A 16,394-nucleotide genomic window follows, 5' to 3' on the forward strand; every position below is an offset into this window, starting at 1 on the left:
GCCGGCTCATAAACACAGTCCCAAACTCTCTGCTATGGAGATCGGAAGTCAGGAGTGGTGAACCTAGTTACTTTCTAACAACTGCATCTTGCAAACACATGAACCAGGGTTGACAGAAACCAGAGACAGCTATGATGACTAGTGCTCCTCCAGTGAAGATAAGATTATCTTAATGTGGGACGTCTTAGAGGGTGAAAGGGTGGATTCCCTTAGGACTTCAAGAGCCTTTCCCCTTTGCACCAAATTAAAACATCATAAAATGGAGCTATTCACATACAGGAGGAGATAACTTAGCTATTCCCAACACTGTTTATGTTAAAAATCAATTTAGTGCACTACAATAAAAGAATGAAGCCAGGGTTTTCAAAAATCGGTGCCAGACATTAGGCTCCCAAGTCCATATTTGGGCACCTAAATAAAGTGGCCTGGTTTTCAAACATACTGTGCACTCAGAACTCCCTCTGGCATCCCATGTCCTTGAAACAGCCCTTCCACAGGTTATCTGGGAAGGAGAGCGAGGAGAATTGCTTGGCTAAGGTCAGGGTACCCTTTTCTTTCTCACTCTCCCATGCATACCTCTCTGATGCCTACACATCTCCTCCCCAACCCCCACTTCTAGTTTTTCAATAGGAAGCCAATTTAGTGCTCTGACTAGTGCGCTGATGTGTGTGTGTGTAGGGAGATAAAGTAGGAAAACAGGGTGAGCTTTCCTATAGAAAGCCCATGGTTTGATTCAAAAACGTGGGTTCTCTCCTAAGGCTGTCCCTGCCAGGCAGGCCCCTGGAAGGCCAAAAGTTGGACTTGCAGGGCATATAAACAAACTTTTAAACTTCCATGCTGAGAACCTGCATGCCGTGTTTTATTTCTGAGCATATTAAAGCAGATAAGCTGCAAGGTTTATATTGTAAACACAGTCCAATTGTGAACTACTGCAGCGCTAACTGGTGCTACTGTTATGTTGCAACATAGTTCAGCCCTAGCTACAAAAATCCACAGCACCCTAGCACCAAGGGGCTGGTCTAGCTGTAATTGAAACAGAGGCACAGCTTCGAGAGGGGCTGTCCATGCTCTCTCCTTGGACTGTCTGGGTTATGTCATAGAAAAATACAATCAATGCACCTTTGATCAATGGAACGGGGCGGTGACAGGTACTCTTAATTCACTGTTGTTAGTGAGTATTGACAAGCTGGTAATGATCATGCTGCAGCATGTCACTCATGCTGTGGGCATCAGCATTCTTTAAAGGTCAAAAACCAAATCCTTTTAAAAGGCAGAATTCCATACTATGGAGGTAGAATGCAGGCCTCACAAAGTTAAAGCTGTACCCGTGTGAGTAAGTGAGCCTCTTAGGGCTAACACCGGTATAGCTGTCCACAGTATTTGCAAGTTCACCAATCTAAGGGTGTTAAAACAGCAGCCACTTCTGTGCATACACATACACATCTATACAAAACTGGTGTATACGTAATTCCTGGCTCATGGGCAAAGCTGATGTCATTTTAAAAGGTTTGGTTAAAATTCATCCCTTAAGCTTTGAACCTACAAACTGATCCACATGGGCACCTACACAGAATGTTAATATCTTCAGTAAGGTGCCACATTGGTGTAAGGATCCATCGGTTTGCAAAATCAGGAACTTATTTATTTTTAAAATATTCTATTATTTTAACTTTCCCACTTAATTTAAAATGTGGAACACAGTTAGTCATGTGTGGAGTGCAGGTAGAAGAGGGGACAGTCAGTTTCTGGGGCGGGGGAAAACGGGAGGAAATTAGAGTTATAATAAACACAGGAAACAACAACAAAAGGATACTTACTCTGTGAGACTCTGACTAGCTCAGTCACACTGAAAACACCTGATGTGACAAAACTGTCCTGGAAGCCCAAATGTCCTACAAAACAAATAGAATGAAAAAATTTTGATGAGCGTTAAGCATTTAATGACAGTATTCTCAAATACTTGAGTTTCATTTAGATTTAAAATGTGACATCAAATTTCCCACTTAGCACAAATTATTATTTCTGGAGGTGGGTAACTAGTCATACAGCTATGTAGGCTATTTTGTAGTTTGTATCTGGAGGTTAAGAAAGCTAACATGACACATCAGCAGGGAGTTTTCTAGATGTTAAAGCACCTCAACAGGAAATCTGAAACAAAAGAGGACTATTTTAATATACAGTTACCTTAGATGACCCCTAACGACTTAACAACTGAAATTAAAATACTGTACCTAGGAATCAGACAGGACAGCTAAATTCTATAATCGTTTTAAACATTATTCTCTAAAGAAACATCTGATCAGGATTATCTACCCATTCATTCAAACAAAACAAGATTTAAAGATGTACTCTTCATTTTCTGAGGTTACACTAGGGAAATCTTAAAATAGCAGCTGTTTTAAAAAAAACCCAAACCTTTAAAATGAATGCCTTTCCCACAAGAAAGAAAAATTCTAGCATTTAAAACAAGCTTTGCAAAAGACAAAATAAATCTCTGCATAAGAAAAGCATTAACTTTAAGCCTTGGAATTTCTTTGAGACAGGGTGTATGTTTCCCTGCCTGTTTCATTTGTGTAAGGGATGACTACATTTTATATCAAAATGTTGTTACACTTCACATAATGGTATTTTCCTATTTCTCTGAAAACATGTCTATCACCAAATGTTAATTCAATTTCATGGGCATAATCAATTACAAAGCAAGCAGCTTTCAAACTCAAAACCAAGTGCAAGTAAGTGTACATAGCTGGATTTCCAGTTCATACAGTACATATCAGGACTTCAATTAGAGGTCTGGAGTTAGCGGGCCAGCCTGACCTCTTGCTTTTGAAATCAGGGTCAAAAGAGAAATCTCAGGATAAAGGGATTATTAAAAGAACTGTAAAGTCGTACTTGTCCAGAGGATAAGTGGCATACCTTTTAAGGTTGTCCTACTTAAGGTCACTGATTCCAATGCACGCACACACATATTATTTAATGTTTTATAGGGGCACCATCTGCCCTACATAGTTAACTGTCTGTCAGATACAGCATTATATCATTATATTTAGTACAGTATACTGTACACTACTGAAATTATAATTTCGTGTCTATAGGTCCCTCTATGTGTGAGTTTGTACTACATATGTACACAAATATATTCACAAATCTGTCACGATCCAATAGTTTACAGCTAAATTACTCAAATGTACTTGATGTTAAAACTTAACCCAAATAAATCTCTCATTCTACTAGCATGAATTTTTACTATGTTTTTTAGGGGAAAAAAACTTTTTAAATGCATAAAATGCCAGCGTAGAAATTGAGTGTTTTTTCCATTTTCTTAAAAGTAGATTTCAGAAAATGTAGGTGATTGTGCCTGGCCCAGTTTGCATTTTTCAATAACAAAGTTCATGATTGCATCATTTTTCTTTTTAAAAGTGGGTAATTAGTCAAACAGAATATGTTCACTGGCAATTTCCTGAGTATTTTTAATATGAGAGTCTACTTTTCATATACTGCAGCAGATTTGTTTATTGGATTAAAAGATCTATGAATTAAAAATAATTCTCTTAGGTCTTCACTTCAATGGGACCACTCAGATGCCTAAAGTTAAGCACATGCTTAAGTGCTTTACTGGATAAGGGCCAGAATGCTCAGTACATGGCACCATCAAGCACCATCATGGCACCTACCGTTGGTAGGTCTGATAACAGTAGCCTATACTGGTTCTGCCTGTTGTGTCCACTGGCACCTTTGTTTGCCTGACAGGCTGTAACAAAGGAGATCCCATTGCAATAATGCTGAGGGTGTGATTTAAAATACACAAAAGCAAGAACATTCACAGTGAAGATAAAACATTGGGCTCATTCTCAAAGTGTTAGAGAGAGAGAGAGAGAGAGTGTGTGTGTGTGTGTGTGTGTGTGTGTGTGTGTTTAGAGGGTTGTAGTTGCGATTGAACAAGAGTGCAAAGCATGACAAGATTTTCAGTCTTATTAGCTGAGATTTTTTAATTGAATTATACATTCATAAATTATTAGGAAATCGGGCCCCTTACTCACATCCTGACTCATATGAGCTGTCCTCTTGAATAGGCCCTGATCCTCCAATCTGATCCATGCATGCATAGATACGTGGTGCCCCACTGAGTTTAGTGGACTCCGTGTAGGCCTAAACTTCTGCCTACATGATTCAGATTGCAGAACTAGGGCTTAGGTTTGTAGCCTTTGCTGAGGAATTTTTCTAAAATTGAAAGTGGAAAAAATGAAGGGAACCCACCAAACAAATGACAAAGGAATGGCCAGGACACAGCATAATTAACAAGAAAAGCTGTAAAAATGTAATTTTGTTGTGCCTGCTAAAAAAGACCAAAATGGAAAAATGTCTTTCAGAGAAACTGTATCAATTTGGCTGTTCCACTTAATTGTGAATGAGAAAAAAAATTAGGTAAAGTTGCTAAGTAATTGCAAAAGCAGATGTTAGCATTAAAAGAACCTTAATTGAAAAGAGGATTAAACATCCTAAAGTCTGCAAGATTTACTTCTAATACAGCACTTTTCTGAAATATATGCAAAATTATACTTTTGTTAAATACCCCTAAGATAGGAAGTTGAAATTGCTGTTCATGAATTGGGTATCTCTCCAGTTTTGTACTCAATCATATTTGGGTAGTAAAGCTGGTGTTTAAAATGAGGATTAGATGATCCTTATTGAATTTATCAAAAACAATTCATTCACTGAAGTTCTATGCATAAACTAGGGCACTGATTCAGCAAAGCACTAGAGCATATGCTTAACTGTAAGCATGTGCTTAAGAAAAGCACATGCTTAATTAAATGCTTTGCCAAATAGGGATGGGCTTACTCACGCTTAAATTTAAACAGGTGCTTAAGCGCTTTCCTGAATCAAGGCTTTATGTCCAAAGCAACTCCCACTGAAATAAGTGGGAGTCTTTCCATTGATTTCAATAGGAGTTGGATCTGGACATGAAAGAATAAGCCCTGGGTTCCAGTACTTCGCTGTGAGTCATATTTATGGGGATGATAATTTTTTTCTGGAGGAAGTAGGAAAATAATAAAGTTAGCTGAATATGGTATATAATAATACTAATCAGTAAATAGTTTCTTAGTACCTAGTACCCTCTTGGTATTATACAAATAATATGCATATATAACACCACCAAAGTAAAAGTAATTCACGTTAGCTTGATGGTGACAGTGTAATTATGTAAAACGTGATCTTATAAATTACATCTTCTTCATTTTGGGATCAAACATTACCCCAATAATGAAGGAGCGAAAACAAGTCTACATTTAAGGAACCTAATTCTGATCTTGCACCACGTGATGGGGCGTCTGCCCCACACAGGGTTGAAAGGGGTTAAGGTGGCCAGGCAGGCCAATTAACTCCAGCAGGTGCATCTGGAGGAGGAGCCAGGGAGCACACCACTAATTAGAAGTACGCTCAGCGGGGCAGGAAGAGGCAGGGCCAGTATAAAGCTCTGGAGCTGTGAGCAGCAAGGAGGCTGCATGAAGGCAGGGAAGCAGGCTGCAGTTACTCCCTGAGTGGAAGGAGTTGGGAGCCTGGCCAGCCTAGAGAGGGGAAAAGCCCAGGAAAACAGCAACAAGGGGTCAGATTGTGTAGAGACCCTGGGCTGGAACCCAATGTAGAGAGCGGTCTTGGGTTCCCCTACCAGCCAATGGGGAATGGCAAGGGCACTGGAGATGCCAGCCATCCAGCGGGTCTGGAAGGGCTTTGAATTCTCAAGAAGGGGAGGACCTTAGTGACCTGGCCAGAGGGCCAAGCCACAAAGAGGACATGGCAGATCTGAGAGTGAGTGGGGCCACATGTCGAGACAGGATGGGGCAAGACATCACCGGAGGGAAAGCACAAGCCTGGCAAAGCTAATTCCCAGGACGGCCAGCAGGAGGCGCTGCTAGCGATGAGTGAACCCTGTGACACATCAGTTATATGCAAGTCAATTTCCACTGACCTTAACAGAGTTTCTCCTGTTTTACACTAGTGAATGTAAGATCAGAATTAGGCCTCAAGGTCTCATTCCATTTGCGCTGTGTTATTAAGTGAATTCATATAAAGATTGAGTCAATGGAGGCCTTGTGTGTACAAAAGCCAACTAAACTGTCTCCGAATATTTAGTTTACATGGAGAGTCACCTTTGTATTCGTAATTAATGCCCAGGAAGGGAGTCTCAGACGTAGGAAGATTACAGATCAAGCGCTTGAATTGAAGTTTGAGAAAATCACAACTGAAGCATTTACTTTTATCTGGAAAGCCTGTATACAATAAACTCATCAAGTCACGGTTCCTTAATTACATATCAAAAATGTTTTCATTGTACCAGTGTTCAAAGTGTTACTGCTGTTTTTAAAGTTTTCCTTTTACTATTAATTATTATTTATTAAATAATTATACGGTGCCATAAGTGTATGTGGTACTTTGCAAACAAAACATGTTCTCTGTAATCTGAACAATAATATACAGTGAAAGAGTTAATCCTTTGAAGAGGAAAAAGTCCAAATTCAGTTATTTCATTTGCACTGGACAGTCTGACGATGTATTATAGTATTAAGCTTGGAGAAACAGCTTTCTGGGAAACTTTGATTCAGTTTCAGTATTTTGAAATTACGAGACAAGTTCCTATACTAGGACTGAAACAATTTATAAACCCCTATTCATGTCAAGCATCTTACTGTACATAACCATCTTAAAACCTTAAAATAGTAATAATCAATTAGGGCTTCAAGCCTATTATCTTAACCAAATGCCTGATTAAAAAGAAAAGCCCTTTCCACTCAAAGTGCAATTTGATTCCTCTTGGTACTATCCTCCACCTAGATAATCCTCTGTTTCACAAAGTGTTGAGTAACTAATTAATATTGCTTAGAATATACACGTCAGTACACCAATGCAAGGAGCCTCGGGAACAAAATGGAGGAACTGGAACTACTGGTGCAGGAAGTGAAACCAGATATCCTAGGGATAACGGAAACATGGTGGAATAGTGGTCATGACTGGAGTACAGGTACTGAAGGGTATGTGCTGTTCAGAAAAAGACGGAAATAAAGGTAAAGGTGATACAGTAGCATTGTATATTAATGATGAGGTAGCAAACTGTAAAGAAATTAGAAGTGATGGAATGGATAAAACAGAATCTGTATGTGTCAAAATCACTTTGGGGGAAGAAAGCTAGCACTGGTTCCACTGGGATTGTCCCTGGGTTATGCTACAGACCCCCAGGATCTGATATGGATAGGGATAGGCATCTCTTTAATATATTAATAAATTGAATACTACTGGGAATTGTGTGATTATGAGATACTTTAATTTCCCATATATAGATTGGAGGACAAGTGCTACTTATAATAGTTGGGCCCAGATATTCCTGGATGTGATAGCTGACAGATTTCTTCACCAAATAATCCCCAAACCAACAAGAGATGATGCAATTTTAGATTTACTATTTGTGAGTAATGAGGACCTCATAGAAGTAGTTATAAAAGACAACCTTGATTCAAGTGATCATGAGCGAATTCAGTATAAACTAAATGGAAGGATAAACAAAAATAGATCTGCAACTAGGATCCTTGATTTCAAAAGGGCAAACTTAAAAAAAATTAAGGGAATTAGTTACGGAAGTGCACTGGAGTGAAGAACTCAAGGATCTGAATGTGGAGGAGGCTTGAAATGACTTTAAGTCAAAATTGCAGAAACCATCTGAAGCCTGCATCCCAAACAAGGGGAAAAATTCGCAAGGAAGGATTGCAGACCAAACTGGATGGGCAAGCATCTCGGTTATTAAGAGAAAGCAGAAAGCCTACAAGATATGGAAGATGGGATGGATCGGCTACATCTTGGAAGTCAGAAGGGTGGGGAAAAAATGAGAACTGACAAAAGCCAAACAGAATTAAGCCTCGCAAAGAAAATTAAAACCAGTAGCAAAAGATTCCATAGCCATATAATTTTTAAAAAAAACAAGGAAATAAAAAGTGGGACCACTGAGCACTGACTATGCGGTGGAGATAGCCCAACACCTAAATGAATACTTTGCCTCAGTTTTTAAAAAGGGTAATGAGGAGCTTAGGGGCAGTGTTAGGGTGGCTAATGAAAATGAGGATATGGAAGTAGAAATCACCGTATCTGAGGTGGAAGTCAAACTCAAAACAGCTTAATGGGACCAAGTTGGATGGCCTGGAATATCGCCATCCAAGAATATTAAAGGAACTGGCACATGAAATTGCAAATCCAATTTTTAATGAATCTGTAAACTCGAGGGTCGTGCCCTATGGCTGGAGAACTGCTGATGTAGCACTTATTTTTAAGAAAGGGAAAATAAGTGATCCAGGAAACTACAGGCCCATTAGTTTGACCTCCATTGTATGCAAGGTCTTGGAACAAATTTTGAAAGAGAAAGTAGTTAAGCACTTAGAGCAGGGGTGGCCGAGCCGCATGCAGCTCTTTTACAGTTAAAGTGCAGCTCACGGAGCGCCCCCCATTCTCTACTTACCAGACAGGGGTGTGGGGGAGCTCAGGGATTGTGTCCTGTAGCAGGGTGGTGGGGCTAGCAGCTTCAGCCCCACAGGAGGCCCCTGCCAGGGCTCGGGGGTTTCATCAGGAGTGGGGCTGAAGCCCCAAGCCCTGGCAGCAGTGGTGAGCTGGAGCAGGTTCCCACAGGTTCCCAAGAACCGGTTGCTAAAATTAGACCTCCGTGGAGAACCGGTTGTTAAAGGGCCAGGGGGTGGGCAAAGAACTCTGGTCCGTGGGCCGGACCATCTTGTTGCTCCCAGGATTCCCAGCTGGGGAGGCTGAGGCTCCCCCGGCCCTTCCACCGCTTCCCCCCAGATGCAGCGGGGCCAGCTGCCGGCACCAGCTGGGCAGCTCAGCAGAGCTCCTGAGTCATCCTGCTGCTTTGAGCTGCCAGCAAGGTAAGGAGGGAGGGAGCTGCAAGCTCTAGGGTTGCCGGGGGGGCAAGTGGGGCAATTTTGCCCCAGGCCCTGCAGGGGCCCCTGGCCCCACGGGTATGTCTCCCCCTGCCCCGGCCCTTCCCCCACTTGCCCCCTTAAATCAGAACTTTTTATAGGGAACCAGTTGTTAAGATTTTGGCAGCTCATCACTGCCTGGCAGGCATACCCGGCTCTCAAACTTCTAAGAATTATCGTATGCACTTGCAGCTCCGAGGGTCAGTAAGCTTGGCCACCCCTGACATAGAGGTAAACAGTAAACTGGAATAAAATACAACATGATTTTACAAAAGGTAGATTGTGCCAGACTTCTTTCTTTGAGCAGATAATTTTTTTATGCAATAGATCTAATCTACAGTACCTGGATAAGGCATTTGATACAGTTCCACATGGAAAATTATTAGTTAAATTGGAGAAGATGGGGATTAATGTGAGAACTGAAAGATGGATAAAGAACTGATTAAAGAGGACACTACAACAAATCATACTGAAAGGTGAACTGGCAGGCTGGAAGGCGTTTACTAGTGGAATTCCTCAGGGATTGGTCTTGGGACCAATCTAATTTATCATTTTCATTAATGACCTTGGCACAAAAGGTGGGAATATGCTAATAAAATTTTGGGAGGTATTGCCAATACTGAGGAGGACCGGAATACCATAAACGATCTGGACAACTTGAAAAATGGAATAACAGAAATGGGATGAAATTTAATAGTGCAAAGTTCAAGGTCATAAACGTAGGGACCAACAACAATTTTGTTCCCTATATGCTGAGGATGTATCAGATGGAAATGACAGGAGGAGAAAGACCTGGGTGTATTGGTTGATCACAGGCTGATTATGAGCTGCCAATGTGATGTGGCTGTGAAAAAAGCTAATGCACTCCTAGGATTTATCAGGTGAGGTACTTCCAGTAGAGATAGGGAAATGTTATTACCATTATAAAAGGCACTGCTGAGCCCTCATCTGGAATTCTGTGTGTAATTCTGGTCTCTCGTGTTTAAGAAAGATGACTTCAAACTGGAATGGGGCAGAGAAAGGCTACTAGGATGATCAGAGGGCACTCAAGAAGCTTGGCTTGTTTGGCCTAACCAAACGAAGGCTATGGGGAGATAAGATTGCTCTCTATAAACACACAGGAGGGATAACAACCAGGGAGGGAGAGCAGTTATTTAAGTTAAGCGCCAATGTTGACACAAGAACAAACAGATATAAACTAGCCATCAGCAAGTTCAGGTTCAAAATTAGAGGAAGATTTCTAACCATCAGAAGAGCGAAGTTCTGGAACAGCCTTCCAACGAGAGCAGTCGGGTGAAAAAACCTAATTGGTTTTAAGAGTGAGCTTGATAATTTTCTGGAGGGTACGGTTTTATGAGATTGCCTGCCACGACATGTGGCCCATCTGGGACTGCTAGTAGTAAATATCCCCAACGGCCAGAGATGGGACTATATACAGGGAGGTCTCTGAGTTACTACAGAGAATTCTTCCCCACATGTCTGGCTGGTGGGTTGACATGCTCAGGGTCCAACTGATCACCTTACTTGGGGTTGGGAAGGAATTTTCCCCCAGGTCAGATTGGCAGAGACTCAAATTTTTTCACCTCTCTCTGCAGTGTGGGGCACAGGTCCCTTGCAGGTTTAAACTGGAGTAAATGGTGGATTCTGTGTAACTTGAAGTCTTTAAATCATGATTTGAGGACTTCAGTAGCTCAGCCAGAGGTTAGAGGTGGGTGGGTGAGGTTCTGTGGCCTGCTATGTACAGACTAGATGATCACAATGATCCCTTATGGCCATAAAGTCTATGAGTTTATGAGTCCGTATCACCAACCACTGACACCTTGAGAGACAAAATAATTGAGAACTCTCTTCACCGGACTGCTCAGTGGATTAACTTTTATCTAACTGTATTGTGGTGTCAGGATAGGTGTGGTAGAACTTAGGCTTGATCCTCAGTCATGTTCTCTCCCCCAGCAAAAGCAAACAAATAAAAGGAAGGATAGAACATATGTGCATCACGTGATATCTTCATATAAGGTGTTTATACGCTGCAAGTCTTGTGGAGACTACACATCCCAGCATGCAATTCTCCATCTTCACCTGAATACCCTCTACAATCAAGATGAACCACTGCATTCTGGGACCTGTAGTCTATATGGTTCACAGTACTCTATTAAAAATAAAGGTGACTATGATCTATTTTATTTAACTCTGTAGTCTGCACTGGCCACTGCATGCAACTCTGGTTAACGCTAACCCCAGAGATCCATTTTTCTTCATACAAAGTATGTTCTGTAAACCCATACATTTTAAGCTTTAAAACATGGGCTCAATTAAATCTTTAAAATATGTGACTTTTTAAAAAAGAGTTCAAACTAGAAATTAGCCATGATTTTAATTCTGATACAGAAATCTCATTTCTCCCTCCCAGCCCCCCCCCCTTTTCTACTTGCACCCTTCCTGCCCCAGCCTTGTTTTGGCTACAGTTACTTCTAGTTTAATTTTATTGTCATAGCAATAATTAAGCATGGTTATTTTATTACACAGTCAAATGACATATTTCCTTACAAAATAAATGCTAGGCCACAAGTCCCATATGTCATTATTCTTTGAAGCTTGCCTGCTCAGCTTTAGCACAGAGTTTTTAAGATGCACCAGAAAATTCTTTGTGGAATGTAACAGAATGAATTAGACCGTCCAGGGCATGTCGTGTTAGTACAATAGAGGAACACTTTTAAGACTTTAAAGTCATGTAATACAATTCTAGGCTGGATCTTTCTTGTTGAAAGAAGTAGAATGGAAGTGATTGAAAGAGAAAAGGGCCAATATTTGACAACAGAAATCAGCATAACCTTTTAACAGCAGCAGCCATGGATGACTGCCCTTTGACCCGGAGAGATTATGTGGGATTTCAATGACAACAGCTGGAAGTGAGCATGTGTGAATAGAGAACACAGATCTGAGGCCTAATACAAAAGACTGCACAATCCCTGCCCAGATCAGAGTGTTGATTAGAAATTGTTTCCTGGTCCTGGCTTAATAGAGTGTGATAATGAAAGTTTTGTTAACCCTTCACACCATGCAAAATCATTGATGAATTGTGGGGGGTTTTGAACTCCAAAATTCCTGAGCTGAACGGAAGAGAACAGTATGGTTCCAGAAAACTTCTTGATATTGTGGGCCAAGCTGCAACACCCATACTCAAAGTGAACAGGACCTTCGTCTGTGCGGAGTTCCACTGGTTTTATGGGACCGAGGGCTTGATCCAGCATCCACTGATGTCAGTGGAAGGATTCTCATTATGTTAATGGGTCCTACACATGACACAAGGTCCAATCTAATGTAAGGGTATGAGAACTGAGTAATTATGGGGTTTCCTCAGAGGCCTGTGAATTCAGCAACTCTGGTTGCAGCCAGTTTCATATTCCATAAGAGGTACAGGCGAGTTCATGGTGCTTGTAGTCTCTAGGAGCTCCAGTCATAGATTGAGACTTCTGGTGCTAAGCACTGTACAAATACAGAACAAAAAGACAGTCCCCCAAAGAGCTTACAGTCTCCCTGTATTCACCCATGAAAGCTCATGCTCCAACACGTCTGTTAGTCTATAAGGTGCCACAGGACTCTTTGCTGTTTTTACAGATTCAGACTAACATGGCTACCCCTCTGATACTAGTCTCCCTGTAGAATGTCTTAGCATTTCACAGGATCAGGTTCAATGAAAGACCTGTAAGTCCACGTTTAAGAACCTGTGAAGCCCTGCACCATGGAAACCAGACTTGTCCTGGTGTTTTGTTGCCTAAAATTACTGCAGAGGTTGTAGACACTTTTTCTCTACTTATTTAACACAGAGACCTTTTAAAAATATATAAAATTTTTGCGATAATGAAAACTATTAAGAAAAATCACAATTTCAGTAAACAAATTCTCAGCAGTTACTACTGTCTAGGGCCCTACATCTCGGAAAACAACAGATGTCTTAAATTAGCATAGTTATCTGTTTCAGGTCTTCAATCCAAAAAGGAAATGTTAAAAAAAAAAAGAGGAAATGTCATAAATGGTCATATTCATTTGGCAGCTTATGAGATAATATGCTCCTCAAACCCTTTCAAAGTAAATGAGATGAAATCTACATAAGGATAATCATTTTGGAATATTTATGGCATCTGACAATAAAGAGAGTAATAAAAAGAAAAGCCTCCCCCATGCAAATAATAATAATAATGAGTTATTTATCTTCCTTTCTTATCTAGGTTAGTTACAACAACAATTGTGATCTCCTAGGTCTCTGCAGTGATATTACATATTCAGCTTTATCGTCCTGGGACCTGGCTCAGTGACTGAGGGAACACAGAAAGGAACTATGAGGTAATCCTGGGCAGACTGATGGATACGGCTTGCCTAATGTAGTTGCCGATGCCATGTGATGCTACAGACTACCCAGTAGGCTTGGCACAGGTAAAATGGTACCTGTGTGCTGGTGTGGGAAATGGAAGAGGAGGGGTACTGTCACGTTCAGGCTGATTTCCCTGGCATGAAGAAATATGGCAAGGGAACTTTAAACCCATAGTCTCAAAAGAAGCTGCATTCCCTTTCAAGATGGGAAATGTCACTTAGTGTGTAACTCATGATATCATGTTTCATGTCAATTGATCATATTTTGATTTTATGTTTATATTCCAGATACAGTTTGAAAACACTGGTTTCCACAAGTAACACCAGATCCTGCCAATTATTACTCATGTGAGTATTCCTTACTCACCATGGGCCCAATCTTCTTCTTATTAAAGTCAATGAGAATTTTGCCATTGACATCCACAGGTGCAGGGTTGGGCCCTCATGGTGTCCTACTGACTTCAGTGTAACTACTCACTTCCATGAAATAAGAGCTTGCAGGATAAGGATCTGGGAATGCAGGCCATAAGAATAATATAAGGCCAAATTCTGGTAATATTTAAACTGATGTTAATCAGAGTAACTCCACTGATTTAATTATACCAACTCAGATCAGAATTGGACCTATATTATCGTTTGCATCAATATTACTGGGGGACATGCTGTTGGCATTGGGTGTACAAGACCAACATGCAAATAAATTGAAAGTTATTTAAAAATGGTTTGGAACATTTACATATTCAAAATAATCAAGAAGTGAAATAGGCACATTTGTTTCAACTCCTTGTTTATAGCATTGCAGCCCCTCCCTCCTTTAAATCTTCCTCTAACCATAGTGATGTTTATTGAATACCTGTCATTTCTCCAGCAGCATGTGCCAACAGCAGCTCACCAGTGCCAGGCTGCATGAAAACCCTTCTGTTTCCTATTCTCCAAGGGGCTCCGTTAGATCAACTACTCACCATACCCAATACACTGAAACCCATAAATTTGCAAATACTGCAGTCAAAATTCTTAACAGAAAACTGCACCCATTTTGCCCAACTTTGCATACTGAAAAATCACATGGTGAGAAGCATTTCTCACCATGTGTAAACCGTCAGTTTGATTTGAAATTAAAATTTTTGATTAACATGAGCATTTCTGAGCCTCCTGCTGGCAGCAGCCCTATTGCTGAAAAGTGACATGATTTGTGACACACATGCTGTACAGAAGCCCCATGCCAGCGATTGTTAAACCCATTTTCATTCTGCTTTAATACTGGTATGGCACTCAGGAAAAGAATATAAATATTCAGGGGGAAATGGGAGGGTTGTTAAATGCTAACACTCTTTTTCTGGGTGGCAAAGCAGTATTAAAGCAGCATGGAAAATGGCATGGGGCTCCTATAAGCCACAAGTCCTGTCTCTTTTCAGCAATAGGGCCCAGCAACAAGAGGCTAAGAAAAGTCCATATTAAGTACAAAACCTAACTCTCCTTGACATTTCATTTCAGTGAGAGATGCTTTTTGCTAATAAATGCTGATGGGCTATACACAGAGAAATGGGTGTAGCTTCATCCTAATCCCACTGGCAACTCCAGCATCAAAACCATGATCTCTCGTACCATAGGTATGATATTGTAGCTTCCATACTGGCCTATGCTATTTTCTCCTGTTTAGCTTGTTCCCCAATGATACAAATGTTTGACAGATGAATACTTAATTGTAAAGGATGGAAAGCAGAAGAAACTTCTGTGATTTTTAAGATTTTTAAGCCCTGGATTCTGATTCTTGTAATCACTGCAAATTGGTGAGGAAGATTTTCCTGAGTGTAACAATCTGTAAAGTGAGCATAAAAAAATTAGGACCTTTTGCGTTGACCTTTTTTTCAGGTCTGTGAAATTCTCATATAAAAGATAAAAGTACATTGGGGATTTTTGCAAACGTATGGGAGTGTTGCTACCACTAGCGTCTGACTCATCTGTGACACCTGCATATTTCTCAGGGTGGAGGATTTTTTTCCAGCAATGTAGTGTTCTGAATAAGTTTATCGCTAAACAAGTGTCGATACGATTCGTTTTTGACAAAAAAACAGCTTTGACAATTTCTACCCTCATTTCTCAACTCCAAACATTGTCTCACATGAACGCTCAGCTTCACTAGACTGTTTATTCCTGGTAAACACAAGAGCAAATTCTACTTGGTAAAGTAACACAACTAGAACACAACTAGAACGTCTTGTAATTATTAAAAATAACAAACACTTTGACTGATGAACGAAATACTGGGATATTTCAGAAGTCTTGGGGAAAAGTTCCAGGGGCACTAGAAAACCATGGATGAAATCCTGACCCCATTTAAGACAACGGCAAAGCTCAGGATTTCACCCCATATGAAAAACCAGCACAATAAAGTCTTGATGAAACTATCATGTATAGTCTCTATAGACATCTAGTTCTTTTAAATAAATCCTGTTTCTAAATATCTAGGTCACTATGTTGCCTAAATATACAAATAAACCCAGGAATAGTGTAATTATTTTAGGACCTATAAAAAACACCAAGTTTTATACTCCCTCTGCTGGTGGTAGCTAACTATATTCCCATAGTTTATATCATCATAAACAACATGCTGCAGAGCTATATTGACACAACTGATAAGGCTTGGAGTTGGGTTAAGGGAGTGTGAGGCACTGAGATCAAAGAAAATGAAAGCTGGCCCAAGATTTTTTAAAATTAACAGTGAAGGAAACATACGAATAACCTATTTGTTTACAATAGGTGGCAGAATTTTATTAGATAAATACAACGCAAGTGAGCAATCACCATACTTCAGGTGAAGCCAGGGAAGGAAACTCCTGCTCCCAGTTAGTTTTATAATATTGGTACATACCCTTGGGTCTCCATGAACTATTCCCTCTCCCCTTCCCTGCCTTTAACCTGTCTCCCTCATCACTACCTACAGTGAAATAAATGCTACTGAGACACCACGATAATAGATGTTTTAGAAATACCTGCAGTAGATTCAATAAAATAAAAAAGGACCTCTGGAAGATGGGCATTTGAAAT

General features: G+C 40.4%; 1 protein-coding gene across 9 annotated transcripts in view; it reads right to left on the reverse strand.

Annotated features, from left to right (window-relative positions):
• Nucleotides 1–16,394, reverse strand: part of NFIA (nuclear factor I A) — a 463,875-nt gene that overhangs the window by 100,399 nt on the left and 347,082 nt on the right. For all 9 annotated transcript variants that reach the window (XM_039483687.1, XM_039483692.1, XM_039483688.1 and 6 more), the window contains one exon: nucleotides 1,818–1,892. In XM_039483687.1, coding sequence (XP_039339621.1) covers nucleotides 1,818–1,892 — 75 coding nt within the window. The remainder of the gene's footprint in view (nucleotides 1–1,817; nucleotides 1,893–16,394) is intronic.

The sequence above is a fragment of the Mauremys reevesii genome, linkage group 8 (assembly GCF_016161935.1).
Source record: "Mauremys reevesii isolate NIE-2019 linkage group 8, ASM1616193v1, whole genome shotgun sequence".
In the NCBI taxonomy this organism is placed as follows: Eukaryota; Metazoa; Chordata; order Testudines; family Geoemydidae; genus Mauremys; species Mauremys reevesii.